The sequence below is a fragment of the Salminus brasiliensis genome, chromosome 14 (assembly GCF_030463535.1).
Source record: "Salminus brasiliensis chromosome 14, fSalBra1.hap2, whole genome shotgun sequence".
NCBI lineage: Eukaryota > Metazoa > Chordata > Actinopteri > Characiformes > Bryconidae > Salminus > Salminus brasiliensis.
Genome location: NC_132891.1, coordinates 1,178,997 through 1,205,519, shown reverse-complemented (window position 1 = coordinate 1,205,519; position 26,523 = coordinate 1,178,997). Strand labels below are relative to the sequence as shown.

At 38.1% G+C, this 26,523-nt stretch overlaps 1 protein-coding gene across 1 annotated transcript; it reads right to left on the bottom strand.

Annotated features, from left to right (window-relative positions):
* Positions 1-1,348: 1,348 nt before the first annotated feature.
* Positions 1,349-24,871, bottom strand: cdh26.1 (cadherin 26, tandem duplicate 1). Its single transcript, XM_072697423.1, has 17 exons — positions 24,744-24,871; positions 16,597-16,647; positions 15,897-15,992; positions 14,710-14,865; positions 12,508-12,655; positions 11,130-11,314; positions 10,473-10,601; positions 8,837-9,022; positions 8,392-8,672; positions 7,581-7,723; positions 6,674-6,904; positions 4,817-5,038; positions 4,428-4,549; positions 3,066-3,131; positions 2,094-2,153; positions 1,474-1,527; positions 1,349-1,360 (listed from the first exon to the last, which is right to left on the bottom strand). Exons 1-17 carry the CDS (start codon positions 24,774-24,776, stop codon positions 1,349-1,351), a joined length of 2,175 nt encoding a protein of 724 aa, XP_072553524.1. The 5' UTR covers positions 24,777-24,871.
* Positions 24,872-26,523: the final 1,652 nt, after the last annotated feature.

Here is a 26,523-nt window from a genome sequence, read left to right as displayed (position 1 = left end):
TAGACTCAAACCTGTGTTTATAGAAAGGATTCAAAGGATTTTCCCCAGAACTTCACTCCAATCTTCTGGGAGATAACGCTGAGGGTTAGGGATTGCACAACTGTGGATTGGGAGGTATTTGCACAAACCAGCGGGCCAGAAAGGGACTGTTCAGGTCAGGACAGAGGGCAGTCATGGTTGCATGGTTTTCTCACTGTATCAAAACAGCCACTGATCTTTTTTTCCCAAGAATTCTCTGGGAGATCCGTTAAAAACAGTGCTATTACATGAAGAACATGCAGGAAGCTGTCTGACCACAGCCAGACGTCCAGCTCAGCTACCGTAGTCATTAACACTGCATGTAGAACTGAAGCAGGAGCTGAATTAAAAGAAGAATGAACTGAACCCTTTTCATCATATTTGATATAAGACACAATTCCACAGGTATTCTACCGGGTCAGGACATCATTCTTATCTTAACTGAATGTCTTGTTATGATATTAAAAATGATATATATGATATTAAATAGATAGATAATAAAAATAGTCTTTTTTGGTCAAATTAACATATATAGATGACCGTATCATCTGAATCTTTGGTGTGATCCTATATGAGCATGTACTGTAGAGTAAAAATATATTTAATATATATAATGATATAATTATAAATTGGTGGTAGACTGTTCTAGTTACAGAACTATTATATTATGAACTATATAATAATAAACATATACAGAATTATGATTATTATTCTTATTATTACCATTTTCTATGCTGATAAAAGTAACTGAGTTGATTGATTCACTTCATTCTTATTTGTAAACAACCATACACATACAATATCTTCACTAATGATAGATGTCCAAACTATTTCTAATATTTCAGACAATGGAAAATGACATTGACATGTACAGTTTTTATCTGATGCTCGTATCCAGAGCTCTCACATGTCCACAAGTAGAATAACATAGAGTTAGGAGTCTAACCCAAGGACTCTTATGGGTGTATAGTGTTGACCAGCCAGGGAATTGAACCCTAGTCTGCTACAGGGAGGGCAGTGTTGTTATCCACTACACTACATCAACCACAATGTGGCTTTGTTGTCGCAATAGGAATACTAATAATATTCCATTATTTGATGATTTATTACATTATAATAATATATGAAAAAGGCCGTCAGGTTATTGTGAAGTAACATCACCACCGGCTGTTTGTTCCCAGGACTCAAAAGCCAACAACTGAATGATGGAGCGCTGACTAAACCTCAACGGTCACAATCAGTTTATGAGGAGCCTGGCACTAAACCAGGTGAGTTCTTATTAAATAAAGAGGGGTAACCAGTTTAAAATGTCTTCTGGCTACAGTGCTGATTAGCTGGCAAACTACAGAGGCAATTTTGTGTTTATGAGGTACAAAGGCTTCTTTGGAGGGTTGATGAATCAGCTATTTGTGTTTTTATGTGAATGTTTAGCAGATACTGCGAAAACACACTTACCTGGCTCATCAGAGTTCCAGTAGCCTCAGCCATCTGAAGACCCCCTGAAAACATCTAGAGGAGAAGAATGTACAGGTCAGTGTGGTCATGAGCAGATTATAAATTATAAGGTGAATATAACCTTTTGAATTATTAACATTTACATATTCAAATATTTAGGGTGCAGAGATCTTCAGAACCGGTCCTAGATTTTAGTTCTGGACTGACTGGCCAACTACACTGCAAACAATATGACTAAATATCAAATTATTAAAAAATAGAGAGCAAGTTTAATGGTCATAAATGTAGTATAAAATCTGATATTTCTCATTTTGAGATTATTGTAGTAATGTCACAAAATAAATCAACTTATAGTTTTTTTTTGTTCTTTAGTTTGTTTAATAAATCAGAAATCATATAGACATAATCTTATAATATTTGTATAAAAATATAAAATTAAATATGATTTTTTATACTAGATGTAAATTAAATCAAATGTAGCACTAATAAATAATATTTAATAAAATAGCACTATTTATAATTGATTTACAATTGATTGAATCCAGTAATTGGACAAGAGAGTTTTGGTAGGGTAACTTAATAATAAATCTGCTATATAATATCTGCTAAGGGAAACTTACCGCTCCGGCTGCAGTGTTTTTCATTGAGCCATGACCCCTTCTCTGTGAGAACTCTGTGAGCTTTAGAAACAACATGAAAACAATTATAATACAAATTTCATGAATCAATTATGGGCATGTAGGAATATGTGGGACCTTCTACTGTTTATATATCATAACAATACTAGATATTCATACCACTAAATCACTGTTGTCTAGTATAAAAACTTTAAAACCACTTAAAATAAATATATAAAAAAATATTTTTTCATTTTACATAAGTTTTGGGACACCTGCTCATTCACTGTTTCTTCTGAAGTCAAGGGTAGACTAAGAAGACTTTCTACTAGATTTTGGAAGAGAAGCATTGCTGTGAGGATTTGATTGCAGCCAATAGGGTCATGATGTTGATCTGCTCCAGAGAGTCCTATTCTATTGGCAGTACTTCTTCTCTACAGGGACTAGACAAGCTGTGTCAGCAATGAGTGCAACTTTATCTAGCTGCTTGCATTTATTATAGGGGGTGTCCACAAACATTAGGACATATGACGTATCTTCAGGAAGCTGAGATAAATTTGATATGTGCAGAATAATGAACAGAACTGTGCATTTCTCTAAAACCCGTCATTTTAAGATGCTGTAAATGGCTGAAACACCACTGGAATCACTGGTAACAAGACATCATAAATCTGTACTAGTGTGACACTGGCATATCTGGATAACATCTGAGTAATATTTGTAGACATGTGTCCCGTAGTTGCTGAAGATAGTAGCGTGAGAAGCTGACTTTAGTATCTAAACCACAGAATTAACGTCAGGGTACTTTTTATTCTTGCCAAAGGGGATGATTGTCCTTACAAGCTCAGATCACTTGCCAAGTTCCTTAACTGTGAACGTTCTAGTGACTATGTCGAGGCTTCTGTGATCTTCAGCATATCTCTATATCATGTGCATCCATTAAAAGACTGTACAGAACAAACATGTAAAACACACCTGAATGTTTCCTGACTTCAGGCCACTGTTGTTAAAGGTGGGGGACTGGGCTATCTGTGGTTCAGCCTAAGAGCAGAGAAAAGAGGATAGGATAGGGTAAGACAGGGTACGGGAGATGGTATTGTATGGTAGAGCAGGGGTAAGGCAGGGTAAGAGTTTAGTGTCATTTTTAATATGATAGGACACTACAGAGGTCGTCAGGATAGGGTATAGCAAGATAGGATAGAGAAGAGTGGAGGATATGATAGGGAAGGGCAGGTTCACAGTACAGTAGAGGTGGAAGTTATATGGAGTATAATGTCTGGGTGTTGTTGGACAAGGTAGGACAAGATAGGTTTAACAACATAGGGAGGTAAGACAGGGTATGTTTAATTGTTGGGTAAGTTCAGGAGGGGTAGGGTAAGGTATTAGGTTAGGGTTAGGGTTAGGGTTGGGGTTAGGCTTAAAGTAGGGTTATGATTAGGGTTGGGGTTAGGCTTAGAGTAGGGTTAGGGTAGGATTAGGATTAGGGTTAGAGTAGGGTTAGGGGTTAGGGAAGGGTTAGAGTTAGGGTTAGGGTTAGGGTTAGGGAAGGGTTAGGGAAGGGTTAGGATTAGGGTTAGAGTAGGGTTAGGGAAGGGTTATAGTTAGGGTTAGGGTTATGATTAGGGTTAGGGTAGGGTTAGGGTTCGGGTTAAAGTAGGGTTAGAGTTAGGGTTAGGGTTAGGGTTAGGGTAGGATTAGGATTAGGGTTAGAGTAGGGTTAGGGTAGGATTAGGATTAGGGTTAGAGTAGGGTTAGGGAAGGGTTAGAGTTAGGGTTAGGGTTATGATTAGGGTTAGGGTAGGGTTAGGGTTAGGGTAACCCTACCTTTAACCGAAAGATATGAATAGGTGGGTCTCAGGTGAATTACATTGAGAAGGACAGGGTAGAGCAAGACAAGGTAAGGTATGAGGGTAAAGTAGGGTAAGACTAAGAATAAGACTGTAAAGGGTTAAAGGTTTTAGGTTAAGTTGGAGCAAGAAGGTTGGGAAAGGTACAAATTAAGGCAGGGTACAACGTAAGGTAAGGACAGGGTATTGCAGGGTAGAGTAAGACAGGGTAAGACAGAATAAGGAAGGGTAGGGTAAGAGGATTTGGTAGGGTAAGACAATGTAGACATTTAGAGTAGTGTAGAACATTGAAGGAGAAGATCAGGGTAAGGTGGGGTAATGGCATGGGTTATGACAGATTATGGTGAGGTTGAGTTCAGTAGATTGAGGTGGGATTGGGGAAGGAAAGGTATAATAGTACAATCTCAGTTGAACCACATTCACAATATAGCCTGGATATAGCCACTGTGTGTACACTTCTGCTTGAATACGTTGATCAGCTCACACAAACCTTGGCAAGCGAGCCCCCTCCTTCCTCGTTGTAATTGATGAGGGTTTGGTTCCCCTCGTCTTGGAGGTTTAGTGTAAACTGCTTGGCTTTGTGCTCACAAAGGAAACAACAGCAGAGCAGCACTGAAAAATCCATTGACAAATACGTTAGCCTACGTGTCTCAGAAAAAGCCCAGATAATTACATATTTGATCTCCAGCCACCTCACAGGTGTGGAATGTGGTTGTAGCAGTCTTTGTTTACCATCCACGCTTTGCTGGTACAGAACACCGATGATAACTTTGATAACCTACACATTTGTGTAAAGATAGGCTCTACAGTTGGACAATCCTAAGACAGTAAGGGTTCACATGAGAAGGTTCTAGTTTCTCTTTCCCAGAAGAAACTTACAAGCCATTAACAGCAGCGATCCACATAGGATTCCTATAGCCGCTCCATGCAGGTTGTAGGAGCGAGGCAGGAGTTTCCGGCACGTATCATTATCCCCACACTCACATATCACCACGTTCAGAACGTCCTCTCCTACCTGCCCCTGCTGGTCCTCAATCCGCATCGGAACCGTGTAGTTCCCATAGGGTAAACTTTTTAGACTTATCAGTGAGGTTTCCAGCCCTGTGACACAAAACATACATCAGGTTAAGATCTGCCTTAAGATTTTATCTACCATAATAACAAGAACCCCCCAGATGTACAGTGGTACAACCTCAGCTAAGGAGAGACAGTTCTTGTAAAAGCCAAAGTCAGATTCTTACACAGATTGTTCTGCCTTGTGTTTATAGCATTTGGCCGATGCTTGTTATAATTGTTATAATAACCCATTACTCTACATTGACCTTATCTACCCTTTTAGCTGGGCCACACTGATACTTTCTAGTGCACTTTTAATCCAGTGCCAGCCACTGAATTCTGTAGCTCCATGAAATTGATTGTTGGCTTTCTTTGGCTTCCCTCACATGTCCTGTTCTTGCTCTGATGCTGGGCTGAGGGACATTTACATTTGCATTTAAGGCATTTAGCAGACGCTCTTCTCTTCTCCAACTTACAAAAGTGCTTTGCTATTTACCCAAGAAAAACCTCATCTAGTTTAAATAGTCTAATAATTCAAAGGTTCTCTAAGTTTAGACTCTACTAAACACAAGTCAGTAAGGTGATCACTCTGCTATTCGCCCAAGTACTCTCAGAAGAGGAGGAGGGTCTTCAGTCTGCGTTTAAAGACAGCAAGCGACTCGGCCGTTCGGACACCCAGGGCAAGTTCGTTCCACCACTTAGGTGCCAGGACAGAAAAAAGTCTGGACGCTCGTCTTCCATGGATTTTGAGAGATGGCGGGTCGAGCCAAGCCGTACTTGAAGCTCGGAGGGCTCCTGGGACGGTCTTGTCCCTCTGGGTGGTACGATGCATATTCCATTTCTCCGCAGTTGGTCAAGCAGAGATCCAAACACTGGGATACATTTCTGATTAACACTTTTTGGACTTGATTTTCACAACTTCGCATCAGATTCTCATGGTCTGACCACTTGTACTTTCTTTAAGGGTTCAGAACTTCAAAAAAGTCTGATGATTTTTAAAGGCATTGGATATTTTTTGTACATCTTGAGTCCCGTTACCATCAACAAAGCTCTCTTGGAGATCTACCTTCCAGCAGGTTTCACCTCAAACTTAAATCAATCAAATCAAGCCTCATTCACCAACCAATCTTAGAGCAAATTTCTTCTTAAAACCCACTTAAAAAGCAGTTTTCACAAATATTCTCCAAACTTTCTTCAATGTTTTCTTGGTTGGGATTTGTTAAACTCTTGAGAAAACATTAGTAAATGAGGTCCACTGTCATTTCAATTAAGTAAAGCAATGGATCAGGTGAGGTCACTTAGAGTTGCACTGTAGGTCCCCAGGAGCCGCACTGGTGACCACTAATTTACATTTACGGTATTTAGCTGATGCTCTTATCCAGAGTGACTTATAAGGTTACTCATATCACAGAGGTTGGCCAATGTAGTGTTAGGAGTCTTGCCCAAGGACTCTTATTGGTTTAGCGCAGCACCTAGATCGGGAATTGAACCCCAGTCTCCCACATGGTGAGGTAGCGGTGTTAACTGTTGCGCCACACCAACCACGATGTCTACACTAATCTAACACAGTCATACATCTCATACATCTCCTGAAGGCATGCTTTCACATTATAGAACACATGTGTGTTGTGAAATAATGAATAAATGAATGTTGACCCTAAAATATCCCTTTTCACTCACCTGTGGTTGGATTGAACTTCCATCTGCTCAACATATCCTTATCATCACTCCCAACAGAGAAGGAAAAAGGTCCTCCAAATGGATGTGCATCAGCGTCATCAGCCTTCACCGTCACACGGTCAACCTTATTCCCACACATGACCGAGGTGTTGGAGATCAGGTGGGGATTGTTGTCATTTATGTCTCCCAGGTGGACCAACAAAGTGCCTGTACCAGTGGCAGGAGGTTCCCCTACATGATAATGATGGATAACATGATAACTGACTCAAAAAGTTTGTTTGCAATACATGTGATCTAAATAATTTATAATTCTCATTTTACACTGTGTAGATTTAACACAAATATTATGAGTATTCAATTTATTACTTTATAACTTATTTTTTGTTTGATTGTTTGTATTAAGCATTATTTCTTGAGAAAGTCTAAAGGATCTGTTATTTAGCCAAAAGAACAAAAGAAAATGGTAAAAACAAATAAACATAAGTTAATAGAAGTTAATAAATGTAATAATCTTCTTAAAAGTGCAAATATTAGAAATGTAACCTACATTTAAATCAGTCATACCAAGTATTTCATGTATTGCAGTATGCATACAGTATCAATGGTTTACATGATTTGATGGATCTATTCATTACAGACTAAAAGTTTAGATGAAAATTGTTTGAACCATGTGTTTGAACTTTTATTCTATTTTATTTTATCTATCTTATTTTACTTTTTTTTATTTGTATTTAAATATCATTAAAATTGTATTTACTTGTACTTACTTTACTTGTAGTTAAATGTAACCTTTGGAAATTGATAACTAAAGTATCTCTTTTTAGAAATAAATGCTCAGCAATAATAAGCCCTCATTTTATACCTATAAATATACAGAGAGACAGAAATTCACGCTGTGAGGGCATACCATCGTCTATTGCTCGGATCACGACAGTGTAGGTGCTGTTTTTGACATATGGAGATTCGCGGTCCATCTTCTTCACTGCTGTGATCTTGCCGGTTTTGGGGTCTACACTCATCCACTTAGCTGGATCTTCTGCGAGCTCATACCTTTAAACACAAAGCAACAGTAAACTTTATGACTTGATGACTCTTGAGCTTCACCTCAACATTTTTGTGGCTGAGTACAGCCTGAGGCTAGAAACGAGAAAACTGCTGGGACACACCCAGAGGTGAACTGAGCTGGATTATGTTTCCATATAGTTCCAAATGCCTTCTAATGAATGCATTCCGCTACTGTAAGCTGCACCCATTGCTGACACAAATGTACAAATGCACACACACAGCTTGTCTAGTCCCTGTAGAGAAGAAGTGCTGCCAATAGAATAGGACTCTCTGGAGCAGATAAACATCATGAGCCTATTGGCACCATGCTGCCTAATGCCAGGCGTGGGCTAGATTTAGCTGCTTTGAGCTGTGGAGCAGTGGAATGGTGGTGGAGCTCCATCCAGTACTTTTGGGAGGAGGTGGGGATGGCGATCATTCAACACTTTGGCCTTGCTGAATGCAATCAAATCCTCACAGCAATGCTCCTTCTCCAAAATCTAGTAGAAAGTCTTCTTCTCTGGACAGTAGAGACGGTTACTCCAACAGAAGCAGAAGAGTAAACTCTTTTTAATAGCTTAGGAACAGCTATTAAAAAGAACAATAGCTTAGGAACAATGAATGAGCAGGTGTCCCAATACTTTTGTTCCATAATGGGTCATTTTTACACACACCTTATTTTGTTTATATCTGAATCCACATCTTTGACAACAGGTTCATACACCACATCTCCTGGGTTTGTTTCCTCCTTCCTGTACACTGTATGGATCTTCTTCTGGAAGGTTGGCGGGTCGTTTACGTCGATGACTTTGACAGCAACTTTAGTTGTGCTGGGTTTTATTGCGACTCGCTTGTCAGGGGACGCCGGCTTTCCATCAATGCATACAAACAATGGCTCCTCATTGTCCACTGCTATTTCCAGCTCAGTGAGAGTTGTCCTCTCATAATCCTTCCCCTATGAAATATGAATATGAATATCCAGAACACAGGACATCGTTTGAGCACTTTTGTATTGAGCACAATTGTATATTACACTCTATATCGTACCCATGATATACAAGAAATAGGAACTACTGAGCTAGCAACACCTCCACCCAGTTCTGCACAGCTTAAATGTACCTTGATGACAGTTAACACTCCTTCGTTTGTTTTGGGATCAGTCTCAATCTTGTAGTTGCCATCCTCATTGCCCTTCAAGATCTTATACCTGGCTCTGGACGCTGAAGTGTTCGGGGTATCTTTATCTGTCACTGACAACCTTAAAATCTCCTTGTTGGATTCCATCTCCATAACCTGAGTATTGTACTAGAAGGTACCAAGAAAGAAATGCCATTGTTATGTCAGGTTATGTCTGTATTGTATCATTTCTCACAATGGGAAAAGGTAGTGTCACAAAAAGGTGTTCAATCACTGGACCACTATTATCAAACACACAATACACTGATCAGCCATAACATTAGCACCACTAGTGCCTAAAATTTAGTTGGTCCCGTTTGTGCCACCATAACAGATCTGACAATTCAAGGCATTGACTCCACAAGACACCTGAAGGGTGTATCTGGCACCAAAGCAGATCCTTTAAATTCCGTAAGTTGCGAGATGGGACCTTTATAAGCATTTTGTGGCACTTTTTGCAATGTAGTAAAAGATGGTAGTACTAATAGCTCTTACTTGTACTTTTCAAATAAATTAGACCATGTAAATATGATATTTTTTTTCATTTTTACAATTTCTAACATGATTACAGCATTCACTATATATATATATATATATATATATATATATATATATATATATATATATATATATATTGGGTTTGTTTGTTTGTTTTTGGTAGGTAAACATATATAAGAAATAAAGGTGCTACAAAGGGTTCTTTGTGCCTACTTTGAGTGTTGCCATAAAATAACAATTTTTGCTACCATAAAAAATCCTTCTTTGGCTTTTAAAGTCTTTTAAGACTTTAAAGACTTTAAAAGCCACACTTTTATGTCTTTTTATCTCTCAAAATGAGCTCCTTATGGAAACAAAAGTGGTTCTTCTAAAGCATCTCTCAAAGAACCTTTTTTTTCAACACCTTTATTTTTAAGAGTGCAGAATTACCTCTTCATTTGAGTAATGTAACTGTGCACACAGAACAAATGACAGTAACCAGTTATCAATGAACACTATGCAAATGACTTCATGCTCATTGGTGGCTATCAATGACTGTAGAAAACATGGACGCATGTGGTTCCGATTCATTCTGTTCTATTAAAATTAAGCCAAAACTGTCCGCTATGTTGTCAAATTTGTCAAACCCTTCTCCCAGACCGAGCCTCAGTGTCTCAGACCATCTTCACTGAGCTTCCAGTGCAGAAGCAGAGCGAATTTCCCCCTGGATTCCCAGTCTGTCCAGTAAGTGGACGCTCCACCAGTAAAAGTGCAGCTCATGTAAGTTCCTCTACAGCTCAGCTCCTCCATGTACTGACCAGAGAGGGGGTGCCCCAAAGGGGGGTGTAGTCCCACCCTCTTGGGCCAACATCAGCACAGGGAGAACTAACTGCTAGAATTTGGAGACACTGGAGATGGAAAGACATCTGAGATGGGCTGTTTTTGTCATTGAAACATATGTGGATGGGAGGAGTTGCACGTCATAACCAGCCAGTAGAGGCGCTAGACCTGTGGTTGCTTCACTTTTGAGAGACGTTTTGCTGCCCATGTTTTCTACAGTCACTGGTAGCTATTAATACATGAGTAGTTTGAAGAGACATACGTTGGCAGCAGTGAACACGGGCTGGTGTGTGTTGGAGTCTGAAATGTTGATGAGGACGGTTGCAGTAGAGGACAGTGCAGGAGTTCCGTGGTCTTGTGCTTCAACAATGAGTTTATAGGCCTTTGCTTTCTAAGGCACACAAGTGAGGTCAGTGTTATCAATGCTGTGTTGGGGTATAGAAGTGTGTTAGTGTACATTTACAGTCATAGTGAGCTCATATGGACAGTACTCTACAAAAATTAGATACTAGCATTCAGATCCTGTCTAAATATCTGATATTTCAGTGCCACTTTATTTGGATTGTTCTTCTTTAGATGGAATAAACACTCATTAGGACACTCATTAGGATCAGGGTTGATGTGTTACTCATACTCTGTAAACAGTTTATTAATAATCTAAAAAGTGTTACCAGTATTTCGTATATTCAAATTATCGTAGTAATATTTATTTTCTTATTCTATTGGCAGATAATGTAGTTTGTGGTAAGAAAAAATGCTTAAAATAAGCGAAATTACCTACAAGAGGAACAAGACACTTTTAGTAATACTCGTATAATAGTTGTGCAAGAATGTAAAATTGAGAAATATTTTATTTCTAGACTAGATTTAGGAAGATTTCACTTACTAAGTCTTGCAGTGTGTAGTAAATGTTACTCACATCGTAATCGAAGCATCCAGAGAGGATGATTTGTGTGATTACATTCTCGTCTGTACTTCGTGAGATGGTTTTCAGTGAGATCACGGGTGTTTTAGGCTCCTGAGAGATAATTCTCATGGTGATGCGAGAGTTGTCATTGCCTTGCTCGTCTTTGTCCTTAGCTTGAAGTGAAACTGGAAGCACTCCTATGCATTTTCATCACAGTGAGAACGGACAGACTTTAGCACAATCACTAAAAAGGTAATGTCCTCAATTCACTTGCCTTAAATAAGTCCATAAATAAGCAACAGCGGACAAGCATTGCCAAACTTTTACAAGCACATCACCTGCCCCACCAGGGGCGACCGGACACTATACTCATTTCAAGGACAGCTACAAGACTCAATCTCTTGCATCACTTGGCAAATTGGATCATGCCGCCATCTTTCTAAATATAAACAAAGACAGGAAGCTCTGGTGCAGAGGGGGGTAGTATACTGCATGGGCCAATCAGTGGCTGCTCTGCAAAACGCTCTGGATGACAGACTAGGACAGGTTCCAACGCAGCTTTGAGGACATCAACATGTTTACAGAAGTGGTTGTGGGTTTCATAAGGAAACTAGTGGATGATAAAGTCCCAAAATCCACTGTCAGAACATTTTCCAACCCACAGCTGTGGGTGGATAAAACCATCTGCTCTGATTTCAAAATAACCTTAAAGGTTATTGGGGGAAGCAGACACTTTTTCAAAGGTCAGGAGCAATGCAAGAACTACCGCAGCACAGGCCTGGCATGAACTGGAAGCTGCTGGAACACTGTCATTATCCAAAATTAAGAAGCTGGACCTCCAAAATCAAGGCTGAACCACATGGACCATGAAAAAAACGTCTGGAAGAATGTCTAGATGATTGTGACCAGAGGTATGTTTGGAGGAGTGAAGGTGGGGCATTTACCCTAAGAATACTGTGCCAACTGTTAAGCATGGTGGTGGTAGCAACTGGGCTGTTTTGCTGCTAGAATAACCCAGAACCACACCTACTACGAATGACAAAGTCCAGGACTGGAAACTGGATTCAAGGTCCAGATTCAAAAACCTTTGAGCTAAATGGCTAAAACTTGCCCAGCCAATATGCTTATGTGGGGCTCACATGGGTGAATCATGGGCTAGGTGGGTTACAGGTGGGCACGGGCTCTCAGTGGGTTTGTACATTTGCTTTTCACTAGGAACCTGTTGGGTGGACGCACATGGGTGTTTCAAACAGGACACTTAGAGTGGATAAAACAGGCTTGTTTTATTTGACGAAATCATTGAAATCCCAGTATTACCATTACATTAATGCTTGTTAGGTTATGTTTAGTTAGTTGTGTTGTTGATGAGGCAGTAGTGTGTGATCCTGACCTTCTGTAATGTTCTCTGGAACTTTGGCGTACAGTGTAGGAGGGATGAACTCGGGAGGATTGTCATTCTTATCCTTTATCGCAACATTAAACGATAACGTTCTGTCGAGAATCACGCCAGTCATGCGGTCTGCTACATCAAACTCCACCTTTCATTAAGAAGAAATTTCAGAAATGTTAAGTTCAGACAAAACAGGAAGCAAAAAAATAACATTATTATACAGTGGCAAGAAAAAGGACGTGAACCTTTTAGATTTTAATGGTTTTCTGCATTAATTTATCATAAAATGTGATCTGATCTTCATCCAAGTCAGACGTATTGACAAATATAATGTTTTTAAAATAATTACACAAAAAATTGTGATCATCAATGTCTTTATTGAAAACAACCATAAAAACCTCACAGTGCTAGTGGATAAAGTATGTGAACCCTTGAGTTAATGATCTCTAAAAAGCTAATTGGAGTCTTCTTAAGAAAATGAGTTTGGAGGTGTGGACTAGAGCTACTGACTGATAAAAAACACTTAGACTTAGAGAGTTTTCTCCACACAAGAAGAATACACTTATGTGAGCCATGCCTTGCCAAAAAGAACTGTTAGAGGATCCACAATCAAAAATTGTTGCTTTACATAAAACTGGAAAGGGTTACAAAATGATTTCATAGACTTTTTCACCAGCCTACAGTGAGGCAAACCATCTAAACCTTCTACAAATGGAGACAATTTGGAACTGTGGCTACTCTACGCTAAAGCAGTTCTGCCAGGAAGATTGAATAAGTGTGTTCAGTAAAGACCTGCAAGATCATATTATTTTTTGTGTTATAATTTTAAGCACACTTGACTTTGATGAGTATCAGATCACATTTTATGACAAATGAATGCAGAAAACCATAAAATGACAAAGGGTTTACATACTGTATTGTACACATCACCAATATTCTAAGTAAATGTATTTCCAAAGGTACTCTTGAGATGAAATTCACACCGGATGTTGGTAATAACCCATCCAACCCACACATGCAAAGAAACAAATAGATAATCCATAAATGAACCCATAAATGAAGTTCTGTGTAATAATGAGAAATCACACAGGGAGCCTTGAAAAGTCCCGACACCAGCTGAACTCTGTCAGTGATTAGAAAGCAATCCTTACGCTTATTCCTGCTAATTAATATCAGCTGCTTCAATTGAAGGCCTATAAAAGGGGGTCTCATTACCAAGGAGCCGCACAAAACTCATCTCATGATGGGTAAAACCAGTGAGCTCTCTCTCAAGACCTGTCTGTGAAACACTGGGAGAAGATCTGGTCAGATCAGAGCTGAACTCTCTGGATTGGTCATATTCACCATGTCTGGAGGTCAGAAGCACTGCATATGGGGTTTGGAGGTGGGAGCATCATGGTGGAGGGCTGTTTCTCAGCAGACGGCACTGACACGCTTCAAATAACTAAAGGAAGGATGATGAACAAATGTACCGAGACAAATGTACTAGATACAAATCTGCTGCTCTACCAGGATGATGAAGATGGAACGAGGGTGGATGTTTCAGCAAGACAATGATCCCAAACACTCAGCCAAGGAAACTCTCCACTGGTTTCAGAGAAAGATAAGATAAAGCTGCTGGAACAGTCCAGCCAATCACCTGCCCTGAATCCAACTGAACATCTATGGGGGAACTGAACCAAAGCTCAGAGTTCATAGAAGGAGCCCACAGAACCTTCAGAACCTGGAGAATGGACCAAAATGGGCCAAGATCACACCTGAGCCATGCCTGAGACTAGTCTCTCCATACAGGAGGAGTCTTGAAGTGTCATCACCAACAAAGGCTTTTATAGGAAGTCTTCAATGAATCTCAGTCAAGCCTGATCAATACTTTCCCCTGTGGCGTTTCTCATTATTACACAACTTCATTTCTGGACGACTGTGGTTTGAGTTTCTTTGAGTTCTTTTCACCGACATCTGGTGAGAATTTCATGTCAGCAGCACGTTTAGAAATATATTTACGTAGACAATTAGTGACGTGTTCAATATATATTATATCAATAAATAAACTGTTTTGTGACTGTGATAATATGGATACAATCTAAATTTTAATGAGTAATATGTCTAAGTTTAATAAGTTAATACGTTTAATATTTTAAAAATTCAGTTTTTATATTACAGTGTAGATCTTGTCAGTTTAACAGGAAGAGCAAATGGACTCACCTGGAATACGGGGTACATTTCTCGGTCTATAGATTTGTGGACGATGACAACACCAGTGAGATCATCAATGGTGAACACTCCCATAGGCTCTTTATCCACGCCTTGCCCGTTGATACTGAACTTCAGTGTGTGGTCATTGGCCTTGTCGTTGTACAACTGAAGAAAAACAGTTAAAAATAATAATACAAAAAATATATCTTAATAAAACATGTTCATCAAATAAATAAATGAATATAAATAATCATATTAAATCATTTATTCAATTGTGTATAGTCATAAGGGGCCTTTTGTCTTGTATTGAATGGTTTCTGTACCCTTAAGAAAAGGGTTCTTTAAGGGTTCTTTAGTAAAAAAAAAAAAAAAATTCAAAGAACCTTTTGAAAGCTTAAATGGTTCATTGCATGTTTAAATATTTTGTACATAAATTTATAAATTGGTTAAAACCAGCATTTATTCAATTAAATCAGTTTAATCAATTCTTATTATGGTTAAATTACTTTTTTCAATCCCTCAGTCAGTTACATTAGTTTATTATTCAACTTGTCATTCTGGTAAATCAAATTAATCAGTGCTTCATTTAATTCAATTAGTTTATTCCATCCTTTATTTGGATAAACCGGTTAAGCAATCTATTTATTAATTGTATAATTTATTTATTAATTGTATGTTAAGCAATTTATTATATTTTGTAAAATCAGTTTAATCAACACTTTCAATTAGTTCAAGTATTGTGTCAAACCTGTTTAATCAGTCATTCATTCCATTCAATCAGTTTGATCAATTCTTCATTATGTTAAATCAGTTTGATTAACCCTTTAATCCTTTAAACCAGTTTAATCACTCCTTTATTCCTTTAAATGACAAACCGACAGAGTAAAGTTGAGCTTTACTCTGGAGTAGTAGTTGAGCTGGTTGACGGAGGGAGAACATGTTGGCATGGTAATTATATTAAATCAGTTAAATCAATCCTTCAGTCCATTACTTTAACATCTAGTTCTTCTTCTGCAGACATGATGAGAATAAATCACACTGCACTGAATCATGCACTGATTCCTTCACAGTCCGATTACTCAGGTCCGGACCTGGCTCCAGAACAGGAGTGGGCAATGGGGGCCCTTCTGGACTGGAATTGCTCAATCCTGCTCTAGAATGTCAGAATCTTCAACCCTTGGAAATGAGTGCAGTACCTTCGTAGCCTCTTTGGGGAAAGGTCCAGGATCCTCCTCCTCCAGTTCTATTGTAGAAAGCACCCATCTTCTCTTGGTCCGGATCAGCACTCGCTCCTTACAGAAAAAATGAAAATGCTTTTAAAAACTTTTGAAAATGTTTTGTTGATGTAAACTACACTTGCACATGAATAAAACTTGGTTTCGGTTGCCATGACTACAACACAAATATAGCCCATAATTTATCTTCTATCCAAACCCACCAGTGAAGCTACACGAGTCTTCTGAGTTTTATATGGAATGATGATGATGATAATGATGATGATGAAGTTAAAATAGTGGAGAATCTCAACTAATGCAGTTCTCTTTAGGGACTACTTTCTGTAGCTGCACTACACCCTGCAGCATGTATCCCTCCACCTTTTTAATGATCTGATTTTAAAAGCAGGTTCTAGAGCCGAGCTCTTCTCAGAACTCTGGTAGAACAGTGTCTCAGGCATCAGGCAGCGTCTTCATCACCATTAGGTGAAGAACTTTCTGTGAGGAGCTTTTATTAGAGCTTCAGACATCTGCTTCCCTTCACCATCTACTGTAAAACACTGTGTTCTGACTAGGGGAGGTTATCTAGAACCAAGTGTTTCACAGCAACTATTTTTGTGTAAACTTGTTAAATGTTGGTATAGAAACAAAAGGTATATATTTCTAGAACTTGGATACATACATGCTTCCCGGTGATGTTGTTCTCCTGACTGTGAGATGTCTCGACCCCGAGCTGTTGAGTATACAGAAGAAACTAGTATAAGAATACAGAATTCATCATTCATTCTACTGGACAGATGAAGCTTTGTGGAATGTTGGAAACGAGTAGATGCACAATATTTTTTAGAGATCAGGTAGAGATCAGATTTACATTTACATTTACAGCGTTTAGCAGACGCTTTTCTCCAGAGCGACTTACAGAAGAGCTTCACTATTTACTGAAAAAGAACCTCAGCTAGTTTAAACAGACTAAAATTCAGATCCTCTAATCTTAGACTCTAATAAACACAAGTCAATATGGAGACCATAGTACTCTTCTCTTCGCCTGAGTACTCTCAGAAGAGGAGGGTCTTCAGTCTGGGTTTAAGGACAGCGAGCGTTGGACTCTGCTGTTCGGACACCCAGGGGAAGTTTGTTCCACCACTTCAGTGCAGGACAGATAAAAGCCTGGACGCTCGTCTTCACATAGAACTGTCTGTACGCTGGCAAGACAGGCAAATCAAACCCCGCTATTGGACTGCCAAGAACCTGCAGGGACGTTTAGCTGAGTCAAGAGGGTGGTGCACTGTTTTACTGTGCAGCGTTGCTTCCACAAACATAATCTTAATAGAAAAGTCATAAGAAAGAAAGCTTAACTGCAATTTTATCAACAAACTCAACATTCGACCTGCTGCACAACATCTAGAGAAGCCAGATGTGTAGCATGGGGTGGATCCAGCTTGCTGTGGGGTTGTGCAATACTGGCAATATTGCAGAGGTGTAGAGAAGAATGGATTTCAGGAAAAATATACCATGCAAATATCAAACCAGCTGCTAAAGGCTGAAGCTAGAACAAAGATGTCTTCTACAACAGGATACTGATCAAAACACACCACCAAAACACACCACAACCTCAAGTCCACCCTGGACTTCCTGAAGAGACACAAACTGAAGCTTTTGGAACGGCCCTCACAGAACCCTGACCTGAACATTAGACTTTTAACAAGCTGTGCAGCAAAAACAACCCAAGCATATCCCAGACCAGACCAGAGACCTCATGCCAAAAAGAGAGAGCAAAATGCAACAGCTGCAAGAACATGTTTTGTAAGCTATAATTTCTACAGAAGAGGGGGGTGTTAATAGGCCCTCACTCAGTAAACCGCCCAAACTAATATGAAAAATAGAGCAATGGTGCATTTGGATTTGCTGAATATTGTGTTTCATGTTGTTATGATTAGATGAAGCAGCGTTGTTTACTTCTCATTTGATGAAGGGTATCCAAACTTTTGCTGAAGACTGTATACATATAAATTCCCAATCCCATAAGTGAGTTCTCTATAAATAGTAGACTGGCAGTTTCTACAAACCCATCATTATCTACATACCAAAATCCTCCAGTTACACACACTCTCTCTCTTACACACACACACACACACACACACCCTTATCTTACAGCTAGACACTCTCACTGACCACTGACTTTGTTTATTTGGGTTTATTCTAATGTTATATAGAGTTAATTACAAATAGACACTCACTGACCACTGACTTTCTGTTTATTTGGGTTTATTCTAATGTTATATAGAGTTAATTACAGGTAGACGCTCTCACTGACCACTGACTTTCTGTTTATTTGGGTTTATTCTAATGTTATATAGAGTTAATTACAGGTAGACGCTCTCACTGACCACCGACTTTATGTTTGTTAGGGTTTATTCTAATGTTATATAGAGTTAATTACAGGTAGACGCTCTCACTGACCACTGACTTTCTGTTTATTTGGGTTTATTCTAATGTTATATAGAGTTAATTACAGGTAGACGCTCTCACTGACCACTGACTTTATGTTTATTTGGGTTTATTCTAATGTTATATAGAGTTAATTACAGGTAGACACTCTCAGTTTTACAGGTACCAGATGTCAACAATATTTCCAGTTCTGAAAAAGTCTTAAAATAACGTTGTTTAAACAAAGTTTAAAAAGTGATTCAACAATGCTGTGTGTTTTAGTCTAATGTTGACAGTCCTGAACTATAATTATATCTGATGTCTGTTTTAAACGGCAGATAAGACTCACAGTTTCACACAAAATGGAAAATGAAAAGCATCAGTGAAACGCTGAAAATAAACCCTTTGTTTAGCTCATGGACGAGATACAGCTCAAACCCTCAGGCCAAGGCGTTACGGGGACTTTGCATAGAGCTGTAGGAAACAAACTCTCAAACAAAACACCTCTTAAAATCTCATAAAAAAACACCATAAAAATTGGCTAGACACAGTGGAATGCGTCACGAGTCATGTTCAAATTTTGCAAGAATTATTTTTTGGTAAAAATGTCGTCTGTAAATGAGAAAACAGATGTTTTTCACCTGCGGCAAAACAAAACACTATTTTATGCGTTCTAAAGTTTACCTCCTAAAACTCGGATATTTGATTTTTCAAAAACCTTGTTTTGCAATTCTGGTGATGCTTAAAAATGAGAATTTTGACCTTCTGAACTTTTCTAGATGCTGAAGCGAGCTGTAAAAATGCAGTACTACATTAGGACACATTGTTCTACACACACTGATTCAACTGTAGCAGTTTCAGAATTCCAAAATCTATTATAATCAATAACATTCAACAAAGTATGACCTTATTTTTGATCAGTATAAAAATTACATTTCTTTAACCATAGATGAATATGTAAAAATACATGAACACAAGCTGATGTATTGTTCTAAACATCATCATTTGTTAAAAAAACAAACATTTAAATCAATTTTAACAGTGAAATCCTTTGATTTCCTATTTTTTTTTAAATAACATTTTGAAATAATATTTGGTGACAACAAAATTTCATTAAAAAGATCAGCATAAATGGGTCAACATAAAATCCAATTTAAAATTATTTTATTTGTCAAAAAATGTCACTTTGAGACACACTCTTTAGACTTAATTGCAACAGTTTTGGAATGATAGAATTCCTTACAATAAAAAAAAAAAAAAAATGTGTTCTCAGGTAGGTTAACTGTTTCAGGTCAAATAAACACTTTTAATGAAACAATGGTTTAATGGTTTAACAAGTGTTTACTTGATTAAAAGCTAAACTACTTGTTATCATATGATGTTCATACTGTCTTGAATTAATGAATCAGGCTCCAGGAGGTTCATCTTCAGTGTTTTTACTGTGTGTAAAAGCAGCAGGCTCTAAAGCATCAGTTGAAATTTGCAGAGATCTGCTGAGCTGCTGAGCTGCTATGCAAAGCTGTAGAAAGCTGTAGGCAAATCCACTGTCTCTCCCCGTCAGCACGGAAACAGCCCCAACAGCACACAATCCTCGGTGTCTGAATTAACCCTCATGTAGTGTGTGTGTGTGTGTGTGTGTGTATGTATGTGCCCCATTTGATATATTTGATACTCAGCACTGTGATCAGTAATGGCATGTGGGGAATATGTCGTCCACATAGCTAATATGTAAAAAATGACTCTCCTACACTCTAAATAAATGGGTTCCACAACGACCTGGTAGAACCCTTCTGGTTCTGTGTACAGATCCAGATACAAATGCTTTTCTACCGGTACAGAAAAATAAACTGAAACAGGGCAAAAAGAAAACTCTCAGTGACACTGAACTGCACCCAACCCATCAAATTTCCTCTCTAACTTTCATTTATTATGGATTATGAGAACTTTTCAGTTGTGGGTTTATCAGTAGTGCATCTGTGCAGGCCTGTAGTCTGTGTGTAGTCCTGATATCATCTCCGTCTCCCTCATTAACCCTCATTTCTGCCATGCATTTTGCTGAGTCACCCTGATGCTCTGATTACATCTGGACTACCAATGTGAAAAGCATTCATTTTTAAGTATGGAAGTAAAAGTATAAATGGTACGTAATTGAACTAGGTTCAAATGAAAATGGTTAATTTAAAGTAGTTATCTAAAGAAAATTGCTTGACTTTAAACATTAACATTATGCTATATGTAAATACTAATGTAAACACCTGTATATTTCATAGCTGTATTGTATTATTATTATTATTATTATTATTATTATTATTATATCTTTACTCAGTGTTTACTTAGCCTTACGTTAGTGTATATACATATATATATATATATATTTTTTTTATTATTATTATTTTATATTTTATATATATTTTAAACTTCAATTAAGTTTCTCTATTTTTATATTGATATTGAATTTTTAAAAATCATATTTATTTAAGATTATGTGGGTAAATGGAGGAACTTCAAATAATTGAACTGGGTAAAATAAAAATGGTTCATTTAAAGTAGTTATCTAAACAAAATTGCTTCCATTGTATTTTTTTACAAGTTGAATGAAAATATATATAAATAAACTTTAATATTAGTATTCTTTAAAAGTTTATTAAATTTAAAAGTTGTAAAAATGACTGAGAATGGCTTTGACTATATGCAGTGAACCCTATGTAGGCTAAATATAACACATTATAAAAAACGTATATAAAGCCATGTTTATATTCCTTACCTTCCAACACATGGTGAGCTAGATAATAGGTTCATGGAAATTAGTGGATCATTTTTAGTTACTAAATAAAAGGTTTTAAAATATCAATAAGCCTAGGGATAAACCTAGGATTCAAAGTGTCAAGTGTTAATAAAATATATACAAGCACTCAGTTGAGCGATCATATCAATACCTTTCTTGTTTCAGAGAAAGCTTAAAGAACCAACGTTCAGGTGCGCACTTAAGAATGAACAGATTACTTACATTGTATTAAAAAATGGTTGATCAGTTTGTCCTGAAAATGACTTTATATGCATTTATTTAGCTCCAATAAACACCGCAAAATATTTTATATGGATTCAAATCATTTAATTAAAAACATTAAAATCATTGTGTGCCAACTACAGGTTCATTCACCTGTGTATGGAGTGTTTAATGTGGGCACACACTGTAGGGAACAGGAGGATAGTATGAACACCTTATAATTTATGAAGTATGTTGTATAATTTGAAATGATGAAGTAAACTGAACAGGGCCCTTTGACTCAATAATGGAGGTGTTATCTAGCCTTTGCAGGGTATGTAGACTCATTTAAAGGAATCAAGCGTTTGTCCAGGAACACAACCTACAGTCCTACAGCACCCTGAAGTTCTCACACACTTCACACTCCCCAACGCTCTACAGGACCTCCCTGATTTTAGAGAATGAGTGCTTACTCACCTACTACACATGTACTTCTCTAATTACCCCCTCCCCCTTCATTCAGTCACAGCACTGCCTGAGGAGGAAAGCAGTTCTTCTAAAACCTGGCAGGTCCTGACTTTGACGCTCTAACGCTGCGTTCAGGTGGTGCTGGAAACTGAACTTTACTCAGTGCTTACTATATATATATATATATATATATATATATAAATATGTAAATACTAATGTAAACACCTGCATATTGCATAGCTTTTGTATTATTATTATTATTATTATTATTATTATTATTTCTTTATTCACTTACTTAGCTTTACTTTAGTGTGTATATACAATATATTTTAAGTATAAGTTTCTGTCTTTTTATATTGATATTGAATGTTTTTAATCTTATTTATTTAAGATTATGTGGGTAAATGGAGGAACTGCAAAGTAAGAATTTCATTGGACAGTGGAGCTGCTGGTTTCTGCTGTGCACCTGACCATAAACTCTTGAATCGTGTATTTAAACCAAACGGCGTCCGGTGATACCGCATCAGTGGCAGTCAGAAAAGAAGTGGTGGCTTCTACAATATATGTGAAGCCAGCCACCTCCTCTTTTCTAACTGCCACTGATGCGGCATCGCCGGGCAGCCGGCACGCTCAGAGGAAAGTGCCAGGTTCCCAGCTCCCCCGCACCAGATAACAGACGCCTGTGCCATCCACACCTGTCCTCACCCTTCCTACCCTTCTAGTTCCGGGAGAATTGCTAGTGCTAGGAGGGGCTGTGATAGGGTGGGTGATAGGGTGGTAGAACAGATTGGGAGAAAGATGAGGTCAAATCCAACAAACAAATAAAAAAGTGTATAGTTTATAGTTATAGTTAATGTGTATATATTCTCTATTTTTAGTCGTGAATGAGTTTGTACTACTGAGGAACAGTTTTACACCTGTGTTAATTGATAACAATAAACCTGATTTGATTGATTAGAAGAACCATTTAACTCTATCAGCTCTTATGTGAGTCTATGCTTCAATCCCTCGCCTTCAAAACTAAATACGTTACATATTAGTTTTACTGCAGTTACTGAATAATCAATAGTTACTGTTGTTCTAACCAGACAAAGCATTAGACCAAACTCTTCTCTTTCCTTTCTCAAAGAACCCTGAAAGAAACCCATTTCAGGGCTGAACTTCTTGAACTGAACTCATTACTTTTACTTTTAACACTTTAAAAAAAGGTTAATCAGTTCAACCTACAAATGACCAAGTAAAAATAACTTCATGTGCTTTAACTGCTTTTATTACACTTAAATAAACATATTTTAGGTTATATTTTGGGGTTGGATAGAAAATTGATATATGAAATATGAAATATGTTTTTACATTGATTTAAATCAAATTTAATGGTGTCATTTATTTCTTTTTTTTTACTTTTAACTTTAATTAAAAAAGCAACATGAATGTGTCATACATGAATGTGTCAGTCGTGTTGTCAGGCGGGGGGTAGGCTGCATTCAAATGCTGGGAGGTTTCTTCTCTATGATGATAAACCTCTTGTAGATGGTTACGGTTATATATATATATATATATAGTACTGAGAAAGTTGCTATATATCTATGGAGCCTTTGAAATGCAGATATTGAGGTATTGAGAACCTTTTTAATAAGAATTATTAATAAGTGAACTAATTCTGTACAAAACCACAAAAACTCAAAAAACTTTGGATCCTTGAATGTTTTTTCAAGTACAATGGGCTCTCCAAACAAATTCTGATTCTATATAGAAACCATGGCATCCCATCCATAACCATGTGGACAATAATATGATCCTTTGCCTGGTTCAGTAATTCTTCTCTATGGTGGAAACCCACTTGTAGATGGTTATTATGAGAACCTTTAAAGAAAAAAGAGGCCCCTGATGTTAAACCTTAAAGAAGCCTTGTTAGTACCATATACAGTCTTTTGAAATGAGATATATAGAACCTTCAAACTCCTAACAAAGGGTTTTTTTAAGTGTTCATTAGTGAAGGCAATGGTTCTATCTGAAAACATGACAATTCAAAGACCCCCTTGGATGCTTATATGGTTCATTGTCTTATCTACAGTGAAAACCTTCTTATAGATGGTTCTTTAGAGAACCTTTTAAAATGTTTTGATACAGCACCAAAGGATTGCTATGGGTTTACAATGGCATGGCATGAAAGCTTCTGTTGGTGCAATGTGAAGATGTCTCAATACTTTGGTCCATATAGTGCTGTTTGAGAGCTTGCTCCTGGTTGGATCTTTAATGTTCCATTTGTTGATATGATCACTAAACACATTCAAGAGGTTCTGCTTCTTCCACAGGACTGAAACCAGGTTCTACTGAGTAGGCTTGTCACTAGCGCACTCAGCAGAACCTGGATCAGTGACAGGTCCTTATTTTCACAGAAACCGAAAGCAAAAGCAGCACTAAACCAGCAGCAGGCTGCTGGGAAAACTCTGGAGCTGGTGCGTGAGAGAGATGAATGATTATTCCTTCATGGGCGCTTGTTCAGAACCACAGAGGATACAACCTTCAAAGCACAAGAACATCAAAGGCTGCAGCCAACCGCAGAACCTCTGAAAAATGTTCTACTCACAGAAGAACGGAAATGAAGGTAAGCTTCATCCTGAAGAGCTGAGGCTAAACAGTCCTATTAGTCTTACCAATGCCAACTCAAAGAACTATTTAGACATTTGTATGGTTCTTATTTTGTAGATGGTTCTTTAAAGAACCTTTAAAAATGGTTCAGTATGACACTAAATGAGGTCCACTTATGTTATGATTCAAAGAACCCATTTTTAGTACAATACAGAACCTTTCCAAATGCATTAACTGTAATTTCTGCATTCTTAAAAAGGGGTTCTTCTAAATAAATGGTTCTATATAAAACCACAGCAACTGTCTGGAAATGAGCTCCAGTCAACCACAGAACCTCAGAAAAATGTTCTACTCACAGCCAGAAGCAGGAGGATGAAGGTAATCCTCATCCTGACGATCCTAAAACCTGTCCAAACTCCCCTCTTCAGGGATTACCTGAGCACTTCAACCTCACCTCTCCCTCTCTCTCTCGCTCTCCATGCACTGTGAGCAACATTAATGTAAAAATGATGACCCCCCCCTCCCTCCAGGTGACAGGTGTGGGAGTGGCTCTGCTGATGAACAGACAGGGAAAAAGAAACTCTCCTCCTCCTCTTCTTCAATTAAGCTTCAGGTTTCCCATGTAGGCGAGAAACAGGACTGTCTAGTTGACACACACAGGAATAGGTTAATGCTTCTGGAGACGTTCAGCACAGTGCTCTAACTACTGCACCCGCCTGGAAACACAGTCAGAGACAAGCTGGTGGATCATTCACCTTCTGACTTCATTCTCTTTAACCCTCACAGCCCTGACAACTTAAAGGATCATACAAAAATTACATATTCGGACCTTTAACTGATGAAAAAAAAACCTTCTATATGCACTACAGGGACAAAAGTATTTGGACGCCTGCTCATTCATTGTTTCTCCTGAAATCAAGGGTATTAACTGTCTCTACTGTCCAGGGAAGACTTTCTACTAGATGTTGGAAAATCATTGCTGTGATATATATATATATATATATATATATATATATATATATATATATATATATATATATATATACACTGCTCAAAAAATAAAGGGAACACTTAAACAACACAATATAACTCCAAGTAAATCAAACTACTGTGAAATCAAACTGTCCACTTAGGAAGCAACACTGATTGACAATCAATTTCACATGCTGTTGTGCAAACGGAATAGACAATAGGTGGAAATTATTGGCAATTAGCAAGACACACTCAATAAAAGAGTGGTTCTGCAGGTGGGGACCACAGACCACTTCTCAGTACCTATGCTTTCTGGCTGATGTTTTGATTACTTTTGAATGTTGGTGGTGCTTTCACACTCCTGGTAGCATGAGACGGACTCTACCACCCACACAAGTGGCTCAGGTAGTGCAGCTCATCCAGGATGGCACATCAATGTGGAGGCTGGAGGCCCTACCAGGAGACCGGCCAGTACACCAGGAGACGTGGAAGAGGCCGTAGGAGGGCAACAACCCAGCAGCAGGACCGCCACCTCCGCAAGGAGGAACAGGAGGAGCACTGCCAGAGTCCACAGTGCTGTGCTACACCAATAACAGTCCTTGGGCAAGCCTCCTAACACTACATTGGTCCACCTCTGTAATACAAGTACTGTAATATGTAAGTCGCTCTGGATAAGAGCGTCCGCTAAATGCCATAAATTTATATACGTATATGTAAACTTTATATAGGGATATAATTACAGGTAATTAAATAGAACACACACCATCGACAAACATTTTGAAACAGTTAGTTAGTTTAGGACATCCTCTGTGGTTCATCTTTTTTACGCACCAGCTCCAGAGTTATCTCAGCAGCCTGCTGCTGGTTTAGTGCTGCTTTTGCTTTCGGTCTTTGTGAAAATAAGGATCTATCACTGATCTCAGGTTCTGCTGAGTGCACTAGTGACAAGCCTACTCAATACTCATCTGTGCTTTGGTGTATGTTTGAGCCATGGTGAAACCTAACAAATCATTTCATAGAGATCAAAGTGATGATGGAAATGTCTGGAATTCCATATCATCTCAGATCCATTGACTGCAAAACTTCCTTCAGTGTAAGTATGTATAAAATGTCTCCGTAATCTAAATCAACTGGCTTAACGTGACAGCAAACTGGTTAAGGGTG